This window comes from Carassius auratus, unplaced genomic scaffold (assembly GCF_003368295.1).
Source record: "Carassius auratus strain Wakin unplaced genomic scaffold, ASM336829v1 scaf_tig00033554, whole genome shotgun sequence".
In the NCBI taxonomy this organism is placed as follows: Eukaryota; Metazoa; Chordata; class Actinopteri; order Cypriniformes; family Cyprinidae; genus Carassius; species Carassius auratus.
Window position 1 is genome coordinate 214,325 of NW_020526089.1, and position 22,504 is coordinate 236,828.

At 36.9% G+C, this 22,504-nt stretch overlaps 1 protein-coding gene across 2 annotated transcripts in view; it reads left to right on the forward strand.

Moving 5' to 3' along the window:
• Window positions 1-22,504, forward strand: part of LOC113081271 (roundabout homolog 2-like) — a 163,852-nt gene that overhangs the window by 115,294 nt on the left and 26,054 nt on the right. Inside the window, exons 2-13 of one of the 2 annotated variants that reach the window (XM_026253344.1) lie at window positions 592-763; window positions 4,972-5,177; window positions 5,976-6,057; window positions 6,935-7,100; window positions 7,370-7,536; window positions 8,007-8,128; window positions 9,812-10,043; window positions 14,099-14,223; window positions 15,653-15,824; window positions 16,669-16,851; window positions 18,408-18,434; window positions 21,644-21,686. In XM_026253344.1, coding sequence (XP_026109129.1) covers window positions 592-763; window positions 4,972-5,177; window positions 5,976-6,057; window positions 6,935-7,100; window positions 7,370-7,536; window positions 8,007-8,128; window positions 9,812-10,043; window positions 14,099-14,223; window positions 15,653-15,824; window positions 16,669-16,851; window positions 18,408-18,434; window positions 21,644-21,686 — 1,697 coding nt within the window. The remainder of the gene's footprint in view (window positions 1-591; window positions 764-4,971; window positions 5,178-5,975; window positions 6,058-6,934; window positions 7,101-7,369; window positions 7,537-8,006; window positions 8,129-9,811; window positions 10,044-14,098; window positions 14,224-15,652; window positions 15,825-16,668; window positions 16,852-18,407; window positions 18,435-21,643; window positions 21,687-22,504) is intronic. The other variant, XM_026253345.1, reaches the window with a different exon arrangement.

A 22,504-nucleotide genomic window follows, 5' to 3' on the forward strand; every position in this document is an offset into this window, starting at 1 on the left:
TGGAGCATTAAAGTCATTAGGTGTAATTGAATCCAGTTAATGCCTTTCGGTTTCTGACGGTCAGCTATGAGGACTCAGAAATCAAAAGAGAGAGAGAGAGAAAATGAAAGGAAGAGTAGAGGGATCTCAAGGATAGAAAATCTGAGGTAAATATGAGGGTTCGGTCAGTGACGGGCATTAATGAGCCCAGCTTGTTATCTGCCGTAATTAGCAAACAGTCAAAACCGGCTGCTGGTGGTGAATTAACAACGAATCACCTGACCTCCTCCTCAAATACAACATCCAGAGTGAGTAAACTATGCAGCCCAAAGCAATTACTGGAGTCATTTGGACACAATGGATACACACAGTGATAGATATACACAGTCAGGGTTTGCATACTGTTAGCAAAACCTAACAGTATGCTAAAAAGCGTTGCACAATTTAATGTCATGCCACTGTAATTCCTTTCAGAATTTTAGTAGCTGATTATACAGAAGATAATTTACCCCCCTCTAATGCAAAAAAATATATTTCCTGGTGTGTTTGTATTCATAGAACAATGGGTTTCAGGTAGCAAATTTTCTCTGGAAATCCTTATTCTTTGTGTAGAACCTCCTGTTTCCAAATCAACCGCAGCAGCCCAACAGTCGGTTCTCAGTGTCGCCCAGTGGAGATCTGACCATCACAGCGGTCCAGCGGGCAGACGCGGGATACTACATCTGCCAGGCCCTGACGGTGGCAGGCAGCATCCTGGCCAAAGCACAGCTTGAGGTCACAGACGGTAAGCACTGGGGTGGATCGGACCACAACAGGGCTTTGGGAATGTGGATAGGTCTTACCTAGCTGGTGTTTCATTCTGTTTCTTTGTTTTTAGTTTCAGGATTTTTTTTTTAAAATCATTTTAGTTCCTTCTAAAATATCCTCCTGCAGCTGCCACAAACTGAACTATTTGTGTTTGTTTGTTTTTTTTTTTGTTTTTTTTTTATACAGTATAAACATTTTTTGATAAAAAAAAAATGCAAATAACAAACCTATCCTCCAACTATTTTAAGCTATTATTTTTATATATTTTTTAAATTTTTTGAACCAGTCCTGATTAATTATAGTTTAATTAATTTAAATCATTAGATTTAAATTGCATTTTATTTTATATTTTATTATTTTACAAATTGTGTTTTTATTATTGACAAATTTGTTACAAAATATAAAATTATAAAAATATTAAATAATAATAATAATAAATTTAGGAAGGTTCCAAAATTCCCCCATTCCCTCCACCCATGATTTTTATAAATAAATATTTTATTTTATTTGCATTTGGATTCTACAGAAGTTTTTAAATACTATGATAAATTAAATAATTATTAGAATTAAATATTTTATTTTTGAATTCTATTTTTACATTTTAACTGACTTCTGTTAAGCCTCTATTTTCATTATTTCACTCTTTATCACTCGCCGCCGCTCTCTTTTCACCACTCTTTAATTTTCCCTCATTCATATGTCAGCCTACATTTTTCACACCCGACACAAACGAAGGCCTCAGTACCCCATACAAAAGTACTGGCAGAAAGATAAATGTCATATGAAAACGGCTTCTGTTGCTGCTGGATCCACATTCAGAGCTGAAATGGAATGTGGCCTTGAGCTCTGCATTGATTCTGCCTCTCTATGTGAAATGAATAGCAAGCCTGACGACCCGTTTGAATATTACAGAAGCACGTCTCTTGACAGGAGGAAAACTTCATTTCAGCTCGAAAAGGGAGTGAAAACAGCAGTCCTTGAAAACCTCAGATGATCATGGAAAAATTGCCTTAGCAACATGCATGGTTTGGGTTGTGCAAGAGAGATTTTTTTTTTTTTTTTTCATTTTTTTTTTACAAAGGAAGTCATTGTGTATGAACTTTTCAACTACATCTTCAGTCTAACAGTATAATGTAATTATTTCAAGGTGATGGCTGTTACAGTTGATTGCAAAGCATAAAAATTAAGCGATTTTGTCTTAGAGAGCACATTATGATCTAGACTCTCATAAACACTTTTTGCTCAGAAATGAGTGTGTGTGAGATGTTGTGGAGGATGACAGGAATGAAAGAGGAAGAGGGTCACGGCCACGCCTGCGCTGGAGGAAGAGTGTGATTTAGTGGCTGTTGAGGTGGCAGAGAGAGCTGGACAGGTTCAAGGAGAGATCTGATGAAAAACGGCTGCTGCCAGACGGCACCAAGGCCTTCACGTGGTCTAAAACCGTCCCGTCAGATGAACAGCACTCCATCATGTCATGTCAACACACATATGACTTAGTCTTATTAAACTCACACATGAAAAAAAAAACTGCCTAATCTTAGCAGACACTGCAAAAGGAGAAAAGTCAAATGCAACAGTGCAACACGAAAGACTCGTTCAGAACAGAGGATGCAGCTTTAATCCAAACACAGCCATTATGCCTCATCAGTCTCTATCTGTCCGCACATGCATCACTGGGGTTTACGCCGGCCTGATGGATGTGCCTGCAAAGCACTCTGGGGTTTAACCTTGGAGCGGAGTAATCCACATTGATGAATTAGGATGGCAACTCTTCATCCCCGAGCCCAAATGAGGCATTCTGATGGAGATTTGGACAATATAAATACCATTCTTTATAAAAAGTGAGACAAATAGTAACGCAGCTGAGAACAGAGGAAGACTGCATCTAGAGCTGTGTTTAAGGGTTAGAGGTGCAGTCTCTAATTAGCGCCCACCATATTCTTGGTCATTAATTCACACCGGCTAATTAATGTGTCCTCAGAGGGGCAGGGGACAGGACACGGCTGTGATTATTGTATTAATATTAGTCGAAGAAATAAATGGTTGGCGCTTCTCAAGGGGCATTTGATGCCAATGTGTACATTTATATTTGCTGCTTTATAGCTGAATCAAATTTGTTTTATAAATGATGAATCCTGCTACACTAACACTGTTAATGAACTGAATTGAATCAGCAGTGAAATGACTTGAGCTGAATAATGACACTATTGCCACCTTTAAAGCAGCGTATAGCTGAATGAAGCTTGTTTCATAATTTGATTAACTTTGCACTACTTTTACTATTACTACTATTGAATCAAGTTTGTGTCATAACTAATGAACTTTGCAGCATTCACACTGTTACTGAACTATATTTAATCATCACAGAACTAAACTGTGCTGACTAATGACACTAATGTATTTTTTAGAGCTAATTTACAGCTGATTTTTTCATAACTGAAGATTAACTATTATTTTCTTGTTTATTACAGTGAAGCTGCTTTGAAACAGTCCATATTGTCTAAAGCACAATAATAATAATATATGTGAATTGACATCAGAACACATCAATAGACCTGTGTGAGATGTAATCTCAATTAATTAATTTATATACTTTTTTATTACATTTATAATTCCTTATTTTTTATATGCATTTTATTTATTCATATTTTTAATATTTAATATTTTAATAGTTTAAATGTAAAAAATATTGTTTGAATAACATACTTATGTTAGTATTTATTGTAATTATTTATTTGTTTGTTTGTTTTTCAATGACATATTTTGAGGATTTTAACAACACATAATAAATGAATAAAATCTCTGTTTTTAAACAATTCAATTCAAACAATGTTAATTTGTTTGTTTATTTATTTACTTACTGTTGTCAATGACAATAAAGTGTTTTTACTAAAGAAATAGGCCCCAAGAAGCCATGGTTCACATTTGATAATTACAATTTTGCCATAATTATATTTGCTCCTTAAAATTTAACAGATTTTCCTCTACTGTAAGCAGTTAAAAAAAAAGTATCTTCACAATGAGATGAAAATAGATGGAGATCTTTTCATGAACACATGTCATTAAAAATGTCACAAAAAAAAATAAAAAAAATCGAGCAATCTGTGTGCTCTAGGACGGTGGGTTCATGTTTTGAGAAGCAGTTTATGAGGGGACATTCTCGTAACCAGCATGAGATATTTAAACGACCACACTGCCTCTGATAGTCGGATATATAGTAAAACATGAAATTTTACTCTGAGTCTGGTTCCTAAATGAAGGATTCAGGCACTAACTGGAAGCTACAAAACCTCCTCACTGCCACATCAGTGAGCTAGAAACCAAGACTCAGCATTTCTCCCAGTTCTTCCCAGAATGCTTGGGGGGTAGACGCTGCCCTGTGGTACGACCGCAAAATGTGCATATAACCCTGATATGTCCAGGAATAAGGCAATCATGGCTTCATCCTGCTTCCTGTGCCACACGGGACACGGCCACAATCTTAATGTCTTCAGACACTTTTAATGACGAACATATTTGCTGTCCTGTGCTAAAGCAACAAATGATGTAAGAAGGAGGCCTGCTCATGCCATGATGTCATAATCTGTGGAGAGTATATTATTCTAGATGGACATGCATGCTAATTGCTACCAATTTCCTGTGTTTCCATTTTCAGTAGTAAAATCAGGAACTAATTCAGAGGCATGGTCTAGTTATTAGCACATGGGCTCCAGACATGTTGAGTCACTGCACTCACAAAGGAAATGTTTCAGTTGTTTTCCGGACACTTTCTCGCTCTCTTTTCCTAATTATTTCCTGCCTCCTCTCTGTTGTCTGTATTTGCTGTCCAATAAATAGTGCGATTCAGATAATAGTCCCCTCACAATGTAGACCACTGTGAGTGTTTAGAAAAGGCAGAAAAGCGCTAATATAAATGTAATGAATTATTGATAGTACATTGAAAGTTGGTGGTGTACTTTTCGCAGTGTGTATTCACGCTCATATTTCTTCTGTGCAATGGGAGAAGTGCTTGTGACAGTTCTCTTTTTCATTCTTCAGTTGAAAAATGTTGATAAATTTGAAGCTGAATCTGAAACTTATTTTTTGTTCATCCCCAGCCAAGGATACAAATTGGGATGCATCTCTTCTAAAACAGTAAGAACTACATGTAGGCTTAATTCCTCTCTCTTTCTCTCTCTTGTTTAGTGTTGAGCGATCGTCCTCCCCCCATCATCCGGCAGGGTCCAGCTAACCAGACTCTGGGTGTAGATAGTGTGGCTCTTCTGAGGTGCCATGGGTCTGGAGAACCGGTCCCAACCATCAGCTGGCTGAAGGATGGGGTCAGTCTGCTGGGCAAAGACCCTCGCATGTCCCTGCAGGACCTCGGCAGCCTGCAGATCAAGGGTTTGCGGGTGAGCCTAAACATTTATTTATTTCATTTCTTTTTATTTATTTATTTATTTATTGTAATGAATGTATAAATTTGTGTATTTCTAAGAGCATATGTTTGTTTGTGTGACTACCATCTGTCAGAAACATCTTCAACATCTTATAAGCTTAGCAGAATTCAATCAGATATCGGTAAGCCATAACAGAGATGGGCAGAGGGAATCATATTGCATTACGGGGATGAATTGAAAATATTGATTGTGTTAAATTGTTTGATACTATAACTTAGGGATACGACAGCTCTCCCAAGAATCATTCATGGAAGCCTGGATGGGATCCAGCTGCACACACATTTGCACACGCACACTTTAGGGCTATATTGAATTTAAAGTCCCCAAGCCCTCCCCTTCAGCTCGGGATGGAATAGCCATTATATCTGACAGTGCTGCCCACCTCTGACATTTTATCTAATAAATGGAGGCGAGGCACCCTGATGAAAGGCAACAAACAACAGGGAGATCGTCCCAGAAAGGTAGAGAGGGGGGGTTATGCGCCAGCTGTCAATGGTCCAGAGGGTTTCAGCGACTACCCCTTTAAATGAATTAGTCTAACTCTCGCTGCGGTTAGTGGGTGGGTTTGTGAATCTGCCAGCAAGGATGAAAGCTGGCTGAAGGGTGCAGAAAATAGAATATATCAACCATATTAGTGTCAGGGTCAGAAGCGTGGACTTGCCATGAGTCGAATTGATTAGCCGTTTAGTGAATTCACAGTATCTGAAGATGTACTGTAAAGATCAATGCATGTTTTTTTCTGTTTTTCAGCTCTCTGATTCTGGTATCTATACTTGTGTGGCAGCAAGTTCTAGTGGGGAAACATCTTGGAGTGCTTTCTTGGAAGTCAAAGGTACTTACGTGCAACTTCACAAACGTTTCACATTTTAAAGAATAATTTAATAAGAAATATACACATAGAAATAAACTTTTTCCAGTATAAAGATCGATTTCCATGGATGTTAAAGGTTGTGAATAAACTTTCATGTTCAACAAAGTTAACCTGTTAAATGTCACCCCGTCCCGTATACGGGACGCCTACGTTGACTGTACTATATTACAATCAAATTTAATCTAATCTTGACAAACTATATATCGTTGGAAAGGTCTAAGACTCCCAAATATATATTATACCAATATTTTTTTTTAAAAATGATGTAGGAAAAGTAATAGATCAATTTATGACAAGAGTGCAACCTCAGAAATCTACATTACAAAAGGAGCTTTGACCTTTGTTTAAAAAAAAGACTTCCTCGTTGCCTTTTTCTCTATCACATTTTAGAAATCATCAGAAGTTATATATCACTTGAAAACATAAAATCTCAAAATTCATCCTTTAAAACCCATTTTAAAATCAGACATTGCATTATCATGTAAATGGCACATCAAAATCATGTTACAAAATGTTTTCAGTCATGAATTATAAAAATGTAGGTTTGTATCATGCACATTCATGTCTATCTTCAAAAACGTGAGTGACAGTTAACATGTTTAAAAAATATAAGTTGCAAGTGTTTTCATAGTAATGCCACTGAAGAACCATTTTGGGCTCCCCGAAGAACCATTTAGTGAACCCATTTCATTATAAATGAACCTTTTTGTTCTTAGAGGTTCTTCATAGAACCATTGATAAGAACCTTTAAAAGAAGAGTTTGTGTGATTTTTAAGTAGCGTTATTCTTCCAGAAACAGTTTGACTTATCAATGATCTTATATAATTCCTCTCTTTAGAGTCTGGAAGTCTTGTTATAGTTAAAGACCGGGATGAAAACGAGCTCCCAGGTCCTCCTTCCAAACCTCAGGTCACCGACGTCACCAAAAACAGTGTGTCATTGTCCTGGCAGCCTGGCCTTCCTGGAGCGTCACCCATCTCGTCATATGTTATTGAGGCTTTCAGGTATGAATTTAGTTTATTTGCCCTTCAAGTGTCTTCTCTGTTTTTGAATAGTACATTAAATTAGTTAATTGTCCTGTCAAGTACTCAAGTTAGATTGAAATATGTCTTTATATACATTTCTAACATACAAAGTCTTCAAAAAACATCTTGTGACCTTCAATCTCAAGCTGGTACAGTACAATGTTTTGAATGGACTGTCCTTGTATATTGCATCCGGTCTGACTAAGACATTTCAGACTCTGACATCACTCTACTTCATTTGCATGCAGCCAATCGGTGAGCAACAGCTGGCAGACTGTGGCCGATCATGTCAAGACCACGCAGTACACTATCAAGGGTCTTCGCCCCAACACCATCTACTTGTTCATGGTGCGAGCAGTCAACATCCAAGGCCTGAGTGACCCGAGCCCCATGTCCGAACCCGTCCGCACTCAAGGTATTTCACAGAAACTCTGCTGTAATTATGTATATAGCCTGTTGCTCACAGAGAACGAGATCTAGTCTAGATACTACAGGGTCTAAGGGTCCCATACACTCATTAGATTCAGAGACAGAGAATAATGTAGAACAAACATCATCCTCTTTTGGAGTGTATAATTGAGTTAGTGACCTGGATGGTACCTTAATGATCATTACGAGGAGAATAAAGGACCAACTTCGACTGGAAAAAGATTTGATTAAAGTGCCACGGAGTCTTCCGCATGTTCATTAGGGGTGAGTGATTCTGAGACCCTGGGGTGGATGTAACCTCACAGGTAGGGTTGAAGTTGTTCTGTTTGCGGCTCCTCATCGCTCTTTTAGGGGATTAAATTGTATTTAAGGAATTATCCTGTACTGACCAGTAATTTAGCATTGTCTGTGCACTAGAAGAGGTAATGACATTGGCCTCTGTGTCTCTCTTTACAGATGTAAGTCCTCCAGCTCAGGGAGTGGATCACAGACACGTGCAGAAGGAGTTGGGTGAAGTTATTGTGCGGCTACACAATCCTGTGGTCCTCAGCCCCACCACCATACAGGTCACATGGACGGTAAGGCACTCTCTGATTGGACAGAGCTTTTAGCATGTTAATTGTGTTTGGAGAGATATTGTAGTATGGAAATTGCGCTGTTTTGACACATAAACTATGATTAGACAATGACTATACAACATGACTTGCTGTTGGACAGATTATTATGTAGAACACAAAAGAAGATATTTTGAAGAATGTTTTTTTATCTATAGAATGGTCCTAAACATCACTGGACCTCACTGACTTTAATTATATGGACAAAATATACCAAAATAAATAAAGTAGCTATTATTTATGAATGTATATAATTATTTATTCATTATTGTTTACAATATTTACAAAAAATATATATAAAAGTTATTTTGAAAGGTTTGGAATGACATGAGCTATTTTATAGTATCTATAGTATTTGATTATTTTGAACTAAATTTACTTCATAGTTTTGAATAAACATCATCTCTATACAGAATGGGGCTATTTGGCACAGGTTATTGGCTGTATATTATTTAAACTTTTACGGTATGTACAGTACTGTATATTATTTGATATCCAACCAAGTTAACTCTGTTACTCGTCTTGTTTGTTGTTCCCGTTTCCTGCTGCAGTCTTCCAGCATTGATATAAACAATCTAAAAGTGTTTACTGTGTGTTGAATTGCATTAAAATGGAGATTTTACAGCTATGGCTTTGTCGCATTAGTATGTAAGCACTCTCCTGTGGTATATTAATGATTGCCATCAACAATCATTACAGAGACAAATATAAGCGCCTGTCTGTTCAGCCTAAATGGGGGATAGACTGTTTCAGAGGTATTTTTCTCATATGAATAATCCATAAATCATCGGCCTACGCGGCCCCTGAATACAGCAGCACTCTCATGGTAAATGTAGGTGGTGTCAAGAAAGCTTTTACGACCCTGAATCTTTCAATTAATGAAAGATAAAAAGCATAGGATGGATGCCCATTGGGCTGATTTACTCTATGTGTCGGGAGGAAAAGCAGATATTTAATATCTGTGCTGTTAGAAAGACATTACTGTGAGTTGTGCACACTCCTTCGCTCTGTAAATACAACTTTTCTTCGGCAAACTAAAAACAGAATGAGGCTTTTGGCGAATGAAGTGTCTTGTTTACTTTGAGAATGCTTTTCTTCTTTGATCCTTATGTTGACACGTTCGATGTTGACTTTGTTTTTGTGCGCGTTTGTATATACTTGTACATATGTGTTTATTTCTTCGCAGCTGAGCATTTTTTCACAACATGTTTGTTCAAAGCAGTTACATCTTGCGTGATTGCTGTTATTGATGTTTTATTTACAGTTCTTCAAGGTCGTAAGTACATATGACTCAAGTAGAGCATTTTTATCAAAGCGATTTGATTGGCTGAACTTGTTGTTATATGTAAATACTTGTTAAGGTGAAAAAGAGGCGATATTCCTTGGTCTTTTAAACTTTTCCACGATGGTCCAAGCTGGTTACTGCTAGTTTGGTGCTGGTCTAGTTGAAAGACCAATATATCTGTAAAAGCTTGTCAACCAGCTTTTCTGCTTAAGTTGTTTGACCACGAAAGCACTGCTAGTTAAGCTAGTTAAGACACCTAATGCAGCACCCAAAGCTAGGTCTTTTTAGCAGAGTTTCTCCTTTTTCAATTATTGTTCACACTCTGTTGCAGTTTTTAAGTTTGAACCACCTTTCCCCTTCAGGTTGACCGCCAGTCTCAGTTCATCCAGGGCTACAGGGTTTTGTACAGGCAGATGTCAGGGCTGTCCTCCCCTGGAGCCTGGCAGAGCCAGGATGTGAAGGTCCCCTCTGAGAGGAGCATGGTGCTCTCGGCTCTGAAGAAAGGCATCGTCTACGAGATCAAAGTCCGTCCATACTTCAACGAGTTCCAGGGCATGGACAGCGAGTCCCGAACGGCAAGAACAACAGAGGAAGGTACAATGTTTGATTCTTTGAAACGAAACATGACATCTGAAATCAAAATAAACCACATTTACTTGCTTATTAAATAAATAATTTTTCTCTGCAAACTTTCATTTAAATAAAAGAACATAATCTTAGTGATGCACACTGGCATGAATCATACAGGTTAGTAAAACAGATTTTTAGGCATTGTTTTGGGCTACTCATTTTTTATACAATAGCCTGATGTATGTAGCTTGATATTTTTTTTAAAGAATATTCTGTTTCAAATCACATTATGGAAGTAAAATGACTTTGCGAATTCTGTTTCATTTTGACTTTAAAGTCAGAGAGTTTTGTATTCAATTTATCGATGTCTTATGCTTCTGAAGTGTACAGGTCACAGATACTAAGAGACACAAATGCAGACATAAGCCCAAGAGATGGATCTCTTGCAGATTCTTTCCAGCTTGCTCTAAGTCCACAGCAATTTGGGCCAGTGATACATAATCCACCCTTAGGCCAATGTCATAAAAAATACTGTAGTAAGCGATACTGGCCTGCTTTCCACAGCACTGTAGTAAGCTTGTCTCTATCCCTGACGGGACTCAGAGGAAAGACACTATCGTTTGGCAAAGGATTTGACCTTTTCTTTGTTGTTGGTAGTGTGTGTGTATGGCTGACGGGAGACTAAAATAAGCATGGGTTTCACTGAATGCGTCCCCATCAATCCCAGCTGATGAAAAAAGACTTTGTCAGCCATAGAGCCAGATTTATACAAGCTCAGTGGTTTCTGTATTTCATTTGGTCAACCACCAGTCCATACCTACCCTTCAAAATTAACTTTTTACATATAGAAAATTTACCAAGATATATATATATATATATATATATATATATATATATATATATATATATATATATATATATATATATGATTTATGCAATCTAGAAAATTTTATAAATTTACAATTACTTTTTTAACTGTAAATTAAATATAATCCTTTATTATATAATATGTATTATTTATATAATACTATTTTTATTTTTACAAATATATTTTTTTTAAGTAAAATTAATTTCAATTTTTTAAATGCAAATAAAAATACATACATTTTTTTATTATTATTTGTTTAAATTTGATGTAACAAATAATAAATACATTTGTAACAATTACTGAATGTAATTATATTTTATATTATTTATTTATTTCACTCATGAAAGCTAAATTTTACTCTCAGTTTGGTGCTTGTAAGTTAAACTTTTTAGACCCTGCCAAAACTGAACCCAGGACATATCGTAATGTAATTGTGGTTTTAGACAAGCAGGTTGTTACTTAAAAGCTGACCACCGTCCAGGATTCACAGAAGTGATTTGAGATGTTTTTTCCAGGTGTGAGCAATGGCTGCTACCACACATAAATCTTGAAAAAAAAAAAAAAACATTTTGAGAATAGTTTAAACGGCATATGGAACTCTCAAGACATAAATTCACACACACTCACACAAGCACAGAAGGTTTGCTGATTAAAGTCTGAGCGCAATGACAGGCTCATTTGTTACCCAGAGTGTCCGCAGAGAGCCGTATCTCCTCCACACACACCAGCTCCCTCTCCTGAAGCCCCGCTGCACCGCCTTCACACCCTACACCTGCATGTCATCACCATTACCAGAGCAAGACAAAACATCAGGTCCCCTGGCAGAAGAGCGTCACGGGGCCCACGGCTGCGATAGCCCTCTTTGGTTTCTTGTTTCCCATTGTTGTAGTTGAGAAGGTTTGTCAGAGTCACAGAAGAGGGTGATTTATTGGCCATTGTCTGATTAGACAATTATAGCTTCTCTCTAGAGCTCGCCACATCAATTTCTTTTCTGTTTTGCCATTTCTCTCCCACTTTGTCTTTCCCAAAAAAGTAAAAGTGTTTTTGCTTTCATTTGGACCTTCTGCTGAAGTGACAAATTTTGCAGGGAATTCTTATTTAAATTGCGCACTCTGCTAAAATGCCTCGTTTAAATACGCCCCCACATGTCTACATCACTGTGTGGGAAGATTTGCATAACTCTGCCCAAATGTTCACGCAAAGAAAGAAGGCGTACCTTTTATTTTTGCTGTAGTATTGTTGCCACTGACTATTCAAACGTGAGTTTTGAGCAGTGTAGAGTAGCGCTTGTTGTTTGTTGTTTCTCTGATCACAAATGCTGACATGGTTTTATGTTTAAAAAAAACACAGTATAAGTCATTATAATCCGCAATTATGCAACAAATGCCTCGTTTGTAGTGGGTTTTATTGGTTTTGTCTTGTCGCGCCGGGACACGGGACACGTCATATGACTCCTTTAATATCAATGCTGATGGATTTTTTGACTATAGAGGTTGAAAAGGTGAAACAGGCCCTTTCAGAAACTCCTCTGTGTTTTAATTCATTTTATGGTTAATAATCAGCTTCTCAGTTTTTTTTTTTTTTTTTTACAGAGGGTCATTATCACACATTGATTAATGGCATAGTAAAGCAATGTAGCATTTCTTCACATTCAAAGTCCTGCCGCTCGCCGGGGGTCTCAGTATTAGCTTGGTTTAACTTCACAAAGTGTGTTTTTTCATCAGCTTTCGCCTGCAGGCTACTGTGGCGGCAGTGAAACAGAGGTCACATCCTCGCTGGCTATACATCACACCGCTAATGGCGCTATTAGCATCGCCTGCGCCATCGCTCCCCAAATGAGAATTATGTATTGTTTGGTTCAAATGTGCTTAATGATAAGCTCCTAAATGATTTGCAGCATTAACTTTGAATGACATTGGCTGCATTGTTATAGGAGGGGTTTTGTCAGCTGCAACATGCTGAAATTACATTGATTTTGTTTTTCAGTGTTGAAGAATGAAAATTTGAATATTCTGTGCAATTACTATTTAATCAATTACTGTACAATTTACAGTAGTAAGGAAACATGCAGATAAACTTAAACTATTAATTCTTAAAAATTCTTAATTCTATTTTTTTTTCTGTGATGATTACAGTAATATTTAAAGTGTTATGGTAAAAATCCAAATCAGATTGCAATCTTAATTCTTAGAAAAATACATGTATACTGTACAGATATTATTTATTATTCAGTATTAAAGAAAAAAAATAATAATTATGTGCATTTGTCCCACCAGGCCTTTTGGGGGTTGAAATGGATCACCCCGTGTGAGGGATGAGTGTAGTTTTGGTATATGTGCTATTTAAATGGGGTGTCAGAGTGCAGAGAAGTGAAAGAGAGCGATTGAGCGTAGTTTACCGTAATTGAGCTGTCAGTATTCTGCTGTCGCCGCACCTCGGGTTGCCACAGAAATGAGAAAAACATATTATTTTTATTTTTTAAAAGTTGTTTTCCACTACAGACCCCTATTATTTATTTCATTCCCTTCCCTTGTCTCTGTCAGAGTGGCTCTGATGGAGTTAATAAAACATTGGTCTGGGGTCTTGACTTCTACATTACAGACTCAGTGTCTTGGATTCGCAACTGTCCTCCTTCAATCAATGCATCCATGTCAATATGTTTACCCAGTACTCCATTCTTTACTCTTCCTCATCCAGCTCTCAGAAAATACCTCTGTTTTTCACATTCTTCCCCAAGCTGAGCGACCTACGTGCCTGTCAGAGCGATTTGCTTCGAAAGCTGAGTTGTTCGGATGGGTCACCATCTCATTGTCTCTCAGTAAATGTCTTTTTCGAGTAAATCCCTTCTTTCAGAGGCAGGATATGAAATCATAGTGAAATGTGAAGCAGCAGCAGTGTCAGGCTGAAGAAAATCCCCATCTATTGAACTTGTGCACGCGTGGCCACCTGTCTTACGTTCTAAAGCTCAACACACACATCGACTGCTTAATGCTAATGCAGTGACTTACAACAGACTCTTTCAGAGGAAACAGAATGAGAGTGTGTCATGGCGTGAGTGTTGAGTGATGTACGTAAATCCTTGCCAAACAATCAGAGGCAGCTGCAGCTGCAAATCTTTTCTGGAAAGTCTAGAATGTCAGTGGTGTACACGAACATCATGGAAGCCATGGAAATTAAACCCTGTGTTTCTGTTTCCCTCTCTGTATCCCAGCACCCAGTGCTCCTCCTCAGCAAGTGACGGTCCTCACAGTGGGTAGTCAAAACAGCACATCCATCAGTATCTCATGGGACCCTCCTCCTGCAGAACATCAGAACGGCATCATCCAGGAATATAAGGTAAATTCCATGTGACATTAACAATCGCATACAACTTGAGCAATAAAAGTCCAAATCAACTTGCACACTTAAAGGTACAATTTGTAAGATATTTGCAGTAAAATATCCAAAAACAACTAGGCCAGTGTTATATATTTTGTCCAGCTGATTACTAACAATATCTATAATGTTTTCAACTACTTGTAAATCAGGAGAAAATTCCCATTTTAAACAGTGGCACGGGGCAGTGCAGTCGCCTGTCAATGACGTTAGTTACCCTTTGTTACCGCCTTTACTGACGTAGAAACCACATGACAACTGTGTGTGGACAAATGCAGAAGTAGCTTCGCGACAAACTTCAACTAGAAAGAGATGCCGATCTCGCTTGTGTTTTACTCGACAGGTGAGTTGTTTTGATTCGTATCTTTACAGAAAACGTATGCTATTATAACGATCAACAAGATTAGTAGCACACACACCAAATGCGGGGCATCGCATCTCTAGACCTGCGCTAGGATGCGTCTGATCCATAGTCTGATCACATCTTTGAATTGACTTTGTATGTAATCTACTTGCGCAAATCGTTGAACTCGCGTTAAATCCAGGATTTATCTTTCCGTCTGATTGATGGCCGTCAGCAGTTGGGTAGAAGACAACAAATCCCATCATTCCACGCTCCTCCTTAGCGTCATCAAACCCACGTGATTGTTATTGTTTTGATAGTGCGCCCTCTCGTGGCAGGTCCTACAACCTGTACCTTTAATTCTGGGAAAAAATATTATATTATATTATATTATATTATATTATATTATATTATATTATATTATATTATATTATATTATATTATATTATATTATATTATATTATAGTATAGTATATTATATTATTTTATATTTAATATTATATTATATTATATTTTGTAAACATTTACATTTTCTATATATATAATGTTATTATTGTAATTATAATGTTTAGCTATTATTATACTATACTATTACTATACTACCATACTATATTATACTATTATTATATCACATTGGGTTAGGTGAAGTCGTAAAATCTGCACTAGTAACTAAAAAGTTGTAGGTTAAAGTACCACATGGGGCAATTTAAATTTTTCCTAAGAATTTAATACATTTGAAGTTGCTTCGAGGGGCTAAACTCTATAAATGATAATTGTACGAGAAGTTGTTTTGGATAGAAGTGCATACTAGAAAACTGTTTACGTTATTTACTTTTGTTTAAAATGGGCCTCATTTATGAAACACAAGGAGAAAAAAATTATGTATAAATTTATATGTTAATCCCTTTATACATAAATAACTGTACTGAATTGCAACAATTTACATAAAAATGGTTTTACGAGTAATTTACACAAAAATCGTTGTCGTTAATGGGGCCCAATCATTAAAAATAACTTTCTCTCTCTCTCTCTCTCTCTCTCACTCAGATCTGGTGTTTAGGGAACGAGACCCGTTTCCATGTAAATAAGACAGTGGACGCAGCCATCCGCTCAGTGGTGGTGGGGGGTCTCCAGGCGGGGGTCCAGTACCGGGTGGAGGTGGCCGCCAGCACCAGCGCAGGGGTGGGGGTGAAGAGTGAACCACAAACCATCATTATTGGTACGGGACATCTTTTGGTTTCGATAACCTTTGCTGACACACTGCATCTACCCTTTATCTGTGATGGTGCGAAATATCTTAAAAGCTCACTATTCACTGAATGGTTTTTGGCAGGGTCACCAAAATCCAAATTAAATCTCACGGTCAGGGCTGAAGATCTTTGGGTGTTTACACTGTGAGTTATGTGAGTTGTGGCAGGTTGTGACTGGTTTTGACCCATAAGTGATGATTTGGCTGGTGACATGCCCTTATTCCCAAATGTCAAGCTCACTATCCATCTTCACGCACAGCCAGGGGCTGATAGACTATTTATCAAGACTGCAACTTGTGTGTATGTGTGTGTCCTACCATCTTTTGAAGTAAAAAAGGCTGATTTTGCAACAAAAGAATATAAAAATACTTAATATTTTTTAGCTCTACTAAATATACCTAGTTTTATTGTAAATAATTACAGTGGGACATGTGGGCGGGGTTACGTAATATCAACATTAATATGTATAATCTAACATAATTCCGACCAATCTTACATGATTTCTGATGAATGTTGAAATAATATCACAATAAGGAAATGAAATGTGCAGTGAATGCTGTTTTGTGTTATTTATGCAACATGTTGTGTTTATTTAAGTTTTTGTCTGTTCTGTTCACTGAAGTAACGCTAAAGATCAAGGTGATGAGCTTTTAACGCTCTAGTTGAGTTGATTAAATTCTGTGCTGATGTTCACTGGAGCACAAGTGTTTTTCTCATGCTATTAAACTCATTTAAAAATTCACCCACAATTTTCAGTTTACTAGATAGCCGTTTTCTCTCGGTGTGTGTGTGTGTGTGTGCGTATTCATGTAGGTAAAGACTTCCGGGATGTGATCATGAGCAGAAACAACAGCATCTCGGAGCAGATCACAGATGTGGTGAAGCAGCCGGCCTTCATCGCGGGCATCGGAGGGGCCTGCTGGGTCATTCTGATGGGCTTCAGCATCTGGCTCTACTGGAGGAGAAAGAAGAGAAAGGGTCTCAGCAATTACGCAGGTAAAGAAGAGACCTGCTTGCAGCTACACAAACACCCAGCTTGGCCAATGTTTTCAAAATGCCACGGGAAGCACATCTTCCCCTATAATGTCATAAAAATGCGTCAATGTTGTGTTTAGAACAAATAATACAAATAATGGAAGTATTTTAGAAAAATAAACCATGGCCCGTAGAGCCCATGCTTTACTTGGAATCTATGACAGATTCCATTGCTATTTATTTGAATGAAGCAAAAAGCAATGTCCGTCGTATGAGAGGCTGTAAAGTGCCATTTTGGGTCCTTATTTGTATTATTTAAGCTTTTGAATGGGATGTATTTGGCTTTCAATCAATGTGTTTTTGTCCCAGCTTTGTTATTTGATGATTTGTTCAATCTCTCAAATGGACAGGACTTTGCCGCAAATGGCCAATAATTGAAAAATGTATATTAAAGTTAACCCTTTTGCTGTGTTGACAAGCCTTTATCTAATTAGTTTTGTTCCCTTTTTTAAAAAGTGCTTGCTAATCTCTCATTATGCTACATTATTTCCAAATCTTGGTTTCAATCTTTCAAAAACATTCAAAAACATTTTCTTTCAATTAGCACAGGTTTTGTATTTCTTTTTGGAACTGACTGAGTTTAGGCTTTATTGATCTGTGCTTATGCGAGTCAGGTTTTTTTATTTTTTTTAAGCATTATTTGTGGATGTTCACCCAAAATCTGAGGCGCATAAGCTTAGATCAGTGAGGTCTACGATCAATCAGTTCCAAAAAGAAATACACAACCTGTGCTAATAGAAAGTTGATAAATCAAGTTGATAAAAATACTTAATTATATTTAGCCTATTATTATAATATAGCACAACAATAAATTTATAAGCATTTTTTGTAGGCCGCTTATTTTTGACCAGAAACACTGGAAAAGAACAAAATTATCCAATTATTTGGAGGGATGTTGTTATTTCCTTTGTGTGCAAAGTCAGTAGTTTTAGTCCAATGCAATAAAATTAACTAACATTTTCCAGGTCAAAATGACCAAAAATCATGAGGGTTAAGAGAAAAACACAATTCTAAATTATTATTTATCATTTTATATGTACTTTAACTTTTTATTAGTAATTTTGTAGATTGTAAAAATAATAATAATAAAGTACACATTTTGCCATTGATAAGTTATATATGTGCTTTCCAGTTTTTGAAAAGCACCAGTTGCCACTGAAACCCAGTCTTTATTTTAAGTGTGTTTGTGTGTCTTCTGTGTGAGACTGTCTCATTCTTTTGGCTGCTTTCTTGCTGTCTTAAATCTGATGGCATAACGCAAAACTTACAACACACTCCAGTATGCATGCAAATAATCATGCACACACACACACAGAAACACACAAACCTTCCAACACACTCCAGTATGCATGCAAATCATGACACACACACACACAGAAACACACAAACCTTCCAACACACTCCAGTATGCATGCAAATCATGCACACACATACAGAAACACACAAACCTTCCAAAGCCCGACTGAGCACTGCAGGCTTTTTAACACGCACTCTTCTCTGTCTTCTTGTTTTTGCAGTTCAGTCGTTCACCTTCACCCCTGCAGGTACTGTTCATTTGTCCAGTTTTTTCGAAACCCCCATCCCCTCTTCCTGCATTATCTTACTTTCCTTTACACAGTCAAATATCCCTTCCCATGATTCAAGTTTGCAGGTCTTCAGATGATGCCCACCTGACTTTATCAGCTCAATATGGGAAGTTAATCAATATCTGGCTGTAAGGGTCTCAAACACAAATTATGGACAGATGATGCATAATGTTATTATTATTTTTAACAAATACAGAATAAGATTCAAAGTCAAACTAAAGTGCAAGTAGCGAACACTGATTTGTTGGCATTTTGTTGCACATTTTTACATCTTTATAAGTGCTAACAGAGTCAGGTGGGAGATCTGTGGGCTTCAGGGTCCTGCAGTTCTCCGTTAGTTTTCCTTTGTCATGTTTTCAGTGGTCATCACCTGTGCTGATCTTCTCATGTGGTTTTTCTTTCTCATCTTTATCCTCCTTTTATTCTCTTGTTTCATCTTAATTTCTGACTTTTTGTTTGTGCAGGTGTTCTCTACTTGAGTTCTCCGCTCTTTGATTCATTCCTGTCTTTGTTATTAACCGCTTGAACAAACTTACACGTGGGAATCAATTTCCCCCTCCATGCGAGGTTGTCGGCATGTTTTCTGAAGGTTTTGTTCTGTTTTGAACAGTATAAAAATGATGGACACAGATCTGGGTTAAAAAAAAAAAAAGGATTTGTTCAGAATTGAATACCAGCTTACTTAATACTATTCAGTAGTATACACTCTAAACATTTTTTGTTTTGTTTTTAAATATCTTTTAAAAATATATTTTTTTAATGATTATGTATATGCTATTATAGTCTTTCTAAAATGTAAATTCATTTTGTTTTTATATTTTCAGTTTGCATTTTCATTTGTTGAATTCTTTGTAATTTTGTTATGTGCTTCTATCATTTTTATTCTCATTATTGTTTTTATATTACTGTTTAGGTTTAATTTATATTATTTTGGGTTTATTAATGTTAACATGCCTGTACAGTACCTGTACCTGTATTAGTATGCATTTCAAATATTAGTAGTATGCTTTATTATCGTCATGTATGATTTAAATCAATAATACAAATAAAATACAAAGATGATAAAAATGTATATTTATATATTTTTAGGATATATATATATATATATATATATATATATATATATATATATATTAATGTATTATATTAATATCTTAAACTGTAATTATTTGTCAACATTTGGCATCCATTTATAAACAGCTAAGAGATGGTTGATATTAAATGATTCAATGCATTGCATTGTGGAATATTGTACTTCGTGAAGCATGTATCATTGCACCTTTTAGTAAATACAGTATTCATACTATATACGGGATCAAATCGAATAGTATACCATTCTGAACACAGCCATACTGTCACCAATCTCATGACTTTCTGTCCATCAGATATAATCCCATTCTGAAATATGGTCAGACTGCCATTGATTTTCCACTTTATGTTCACAGTAGCAGAGAATTGTTTGTAATTCAATGGTTGGTTTGTCCGCAACTTATGTGATATATTGGAGATTCAAAGGCCTGCCAAAGGTTAACCAGTAATGACCTGATCCAGTCACACGGTCGGCCACAATCACTCTCTGAATTGATAGCACAAAAAAGCACAACGAAAAAGAAAATCACTCCGCTAGCCCAGGTTCCATCCATGTCTCTCGGGGATTGTGTGCAGATTGAGGTGTGCTTTTATCTTGTAGGAGGGTTTCGCTCCAAACTTCATTACCGATTAAATCAGTCCCCCTGCAAAAGCTGACACTGCTGCACTCCACTTTTCCCCAAGATAAGACCAGAACAGTCAGGTGTCCGAGTCTTATGGCCTCCATATCCCTCGACTTCGTTTTAATGCACTCCAGTGGTCTCTCCTCACCACCGCTTCAGTGGGCTTCAAGGTTGCCGACTCCCAGGGGTCCACATCTTTCTTGGTTTCTTGCTCCCATGTGCCGAGCAGATAAGTGTGGCGTTCAGACGCATTACCGGCATGCCAGACCCCATATGCGAGACTCTCACGAAGGCAGCGGTCCATGCTTGCGAGTGCAGCTTTTTGCACCACGTGAGAATCTTTAGTTTATTCTTTTTTTCCTGGAGCTGAATTGTCTTTGTGTCATTATCATGGTTCATTGCAAACCATGCAAACATTTCAGGGTTTATAGAACAAATAAAGACAGACAATTCCGAAACGATTGCACAAAGAAGTTTTTTTTCTAAAGCAGTATGTTTAATCGAGACTTTTGGGTGTAAGAGGGAAAAGCGAATACACCTGTTCACACAAACACCCACTTTCCTCTTTAAACCTGTCATCGCCGCGAGGCTAAATCAAGATGTGCTTGCACTGGAAGGAAGGATTTGATTGAATTTTTATGTGGCCGATTTTGTCGTGCCGCAGTAAATGCTTATTAAAGAGGAATAATCAGTTTTCATATTGGAGAGAGTGCTTATCTGGAGCTCAGCCTAAAGCCAAGACCAGCGCCAGTCTGCGGGCCACATAAAAGTGCCAGCAATGTGTCCTATTGTAGATAGGCACTTAACAGACCCACACACACACACATAGCACCACATAAAACAAGTCCCTTGGGGAGAGAAAATACCTTCAGTGTTTGTTCTCAATTTACTGAAATGCCAGATTTTGGAATTAGTGACAAATGCAAATAAAGCCAACAAACAGCAGGCCCAGGGGAGACGGACACGGTTAGTGTTCCTCAAATTTAATGTTTGGAGTGTCTGTTTGACAGAAGAGGTGATGGATTGCTAACAGTGGAGAGAAAATGTCACTGATCTAATTCAGATTCTCTGCAGGGTGTGGACACGGACCAGGAGTCACTCTGGATTAGTTCATGTGATAATTGATGAATAAGTTGGCATGCTTGGACATTCTTAAAAGGAACATTTCTTTATTAATTTACTCACCTTCATGTCATTCCAAATCTGTATGCATTTTTTTTTATTATTCTGTTGAACAAAAAAGATGATGTTTAGAAAAATGCATTAGTGTTTTCTAAATGGACAAAGGCATTTTTCTAAATAGTTTTAATTGGTTCCAGCTGTTTAATTTAGAATCATGTTTAAAGAATCATGAATTATGAGCATGATGCATAAGAGATTGATTCTTCCATGATTTTCTTACAATGACTCATTCTCTCGCTCTGTCTTTGTTTTCTATTTTCTTTCTGACTCTAGTGACGTTCCAGCGTGTTGATGGAGGCTTGATGAGCAACGGGAGGTAAGATTTCTGTCATCCACTCTCTCGTTCTTCCTTGTTTTTCCTCGGCACACCACAAAACAGCACTAGTTATTATCTACGTGCCAATCACCTGCCTTTAACCTTCAAAGACCAGCCCATCAATTCCAAACCTCATTCATATTCTGTCCATCATCGCCTGGAAGGTCATCAAAACCATTATCCTCTACAAGGCAGTCGTCTTCCAACCCGTACTCCACTTTTAAGGGTTCACGCCATTCCTGCACTGTTAGAACTAGGTCTTAAGAGACACTGCAGACTATTTTAAGGTTATTCCTATAGGTTTTCGTGAGGGTTCTTACGACACACAACCATTTCTCATGGGTCAAGCGCTTGATTAACCTTCTTAAAGTCACAGCAGAGTCCATCAGTGCGGAACGATTCTTTGCATAACCATTAAAACATGGCCCTTTCAAATATAAATAAATAATTCAACCAGATTTATTGTTGATACTCACCACTTTGGGTGTTCAATGACATCATGGTGATCTGTATCAGTGATGCAGACAATATTATACATATATCATTTGGTTATATACAAATCTAATATAGTGTATATACAATATAAAATATTATATTTTATTTTCAAATTATATTTATATATATATATATAAAATAATATATTTACTATATATATATTGTAAATAAAAATATTTTTTACATTTTAATGTAATATTTTAATGTAATGTTATAATTATATGCTTGTACACACATGTACATTATTTATATATAATAATGTATATATAGTATTATAATATTATTAAATTATTATTATTAATATTATTAAATTATATTTAAGC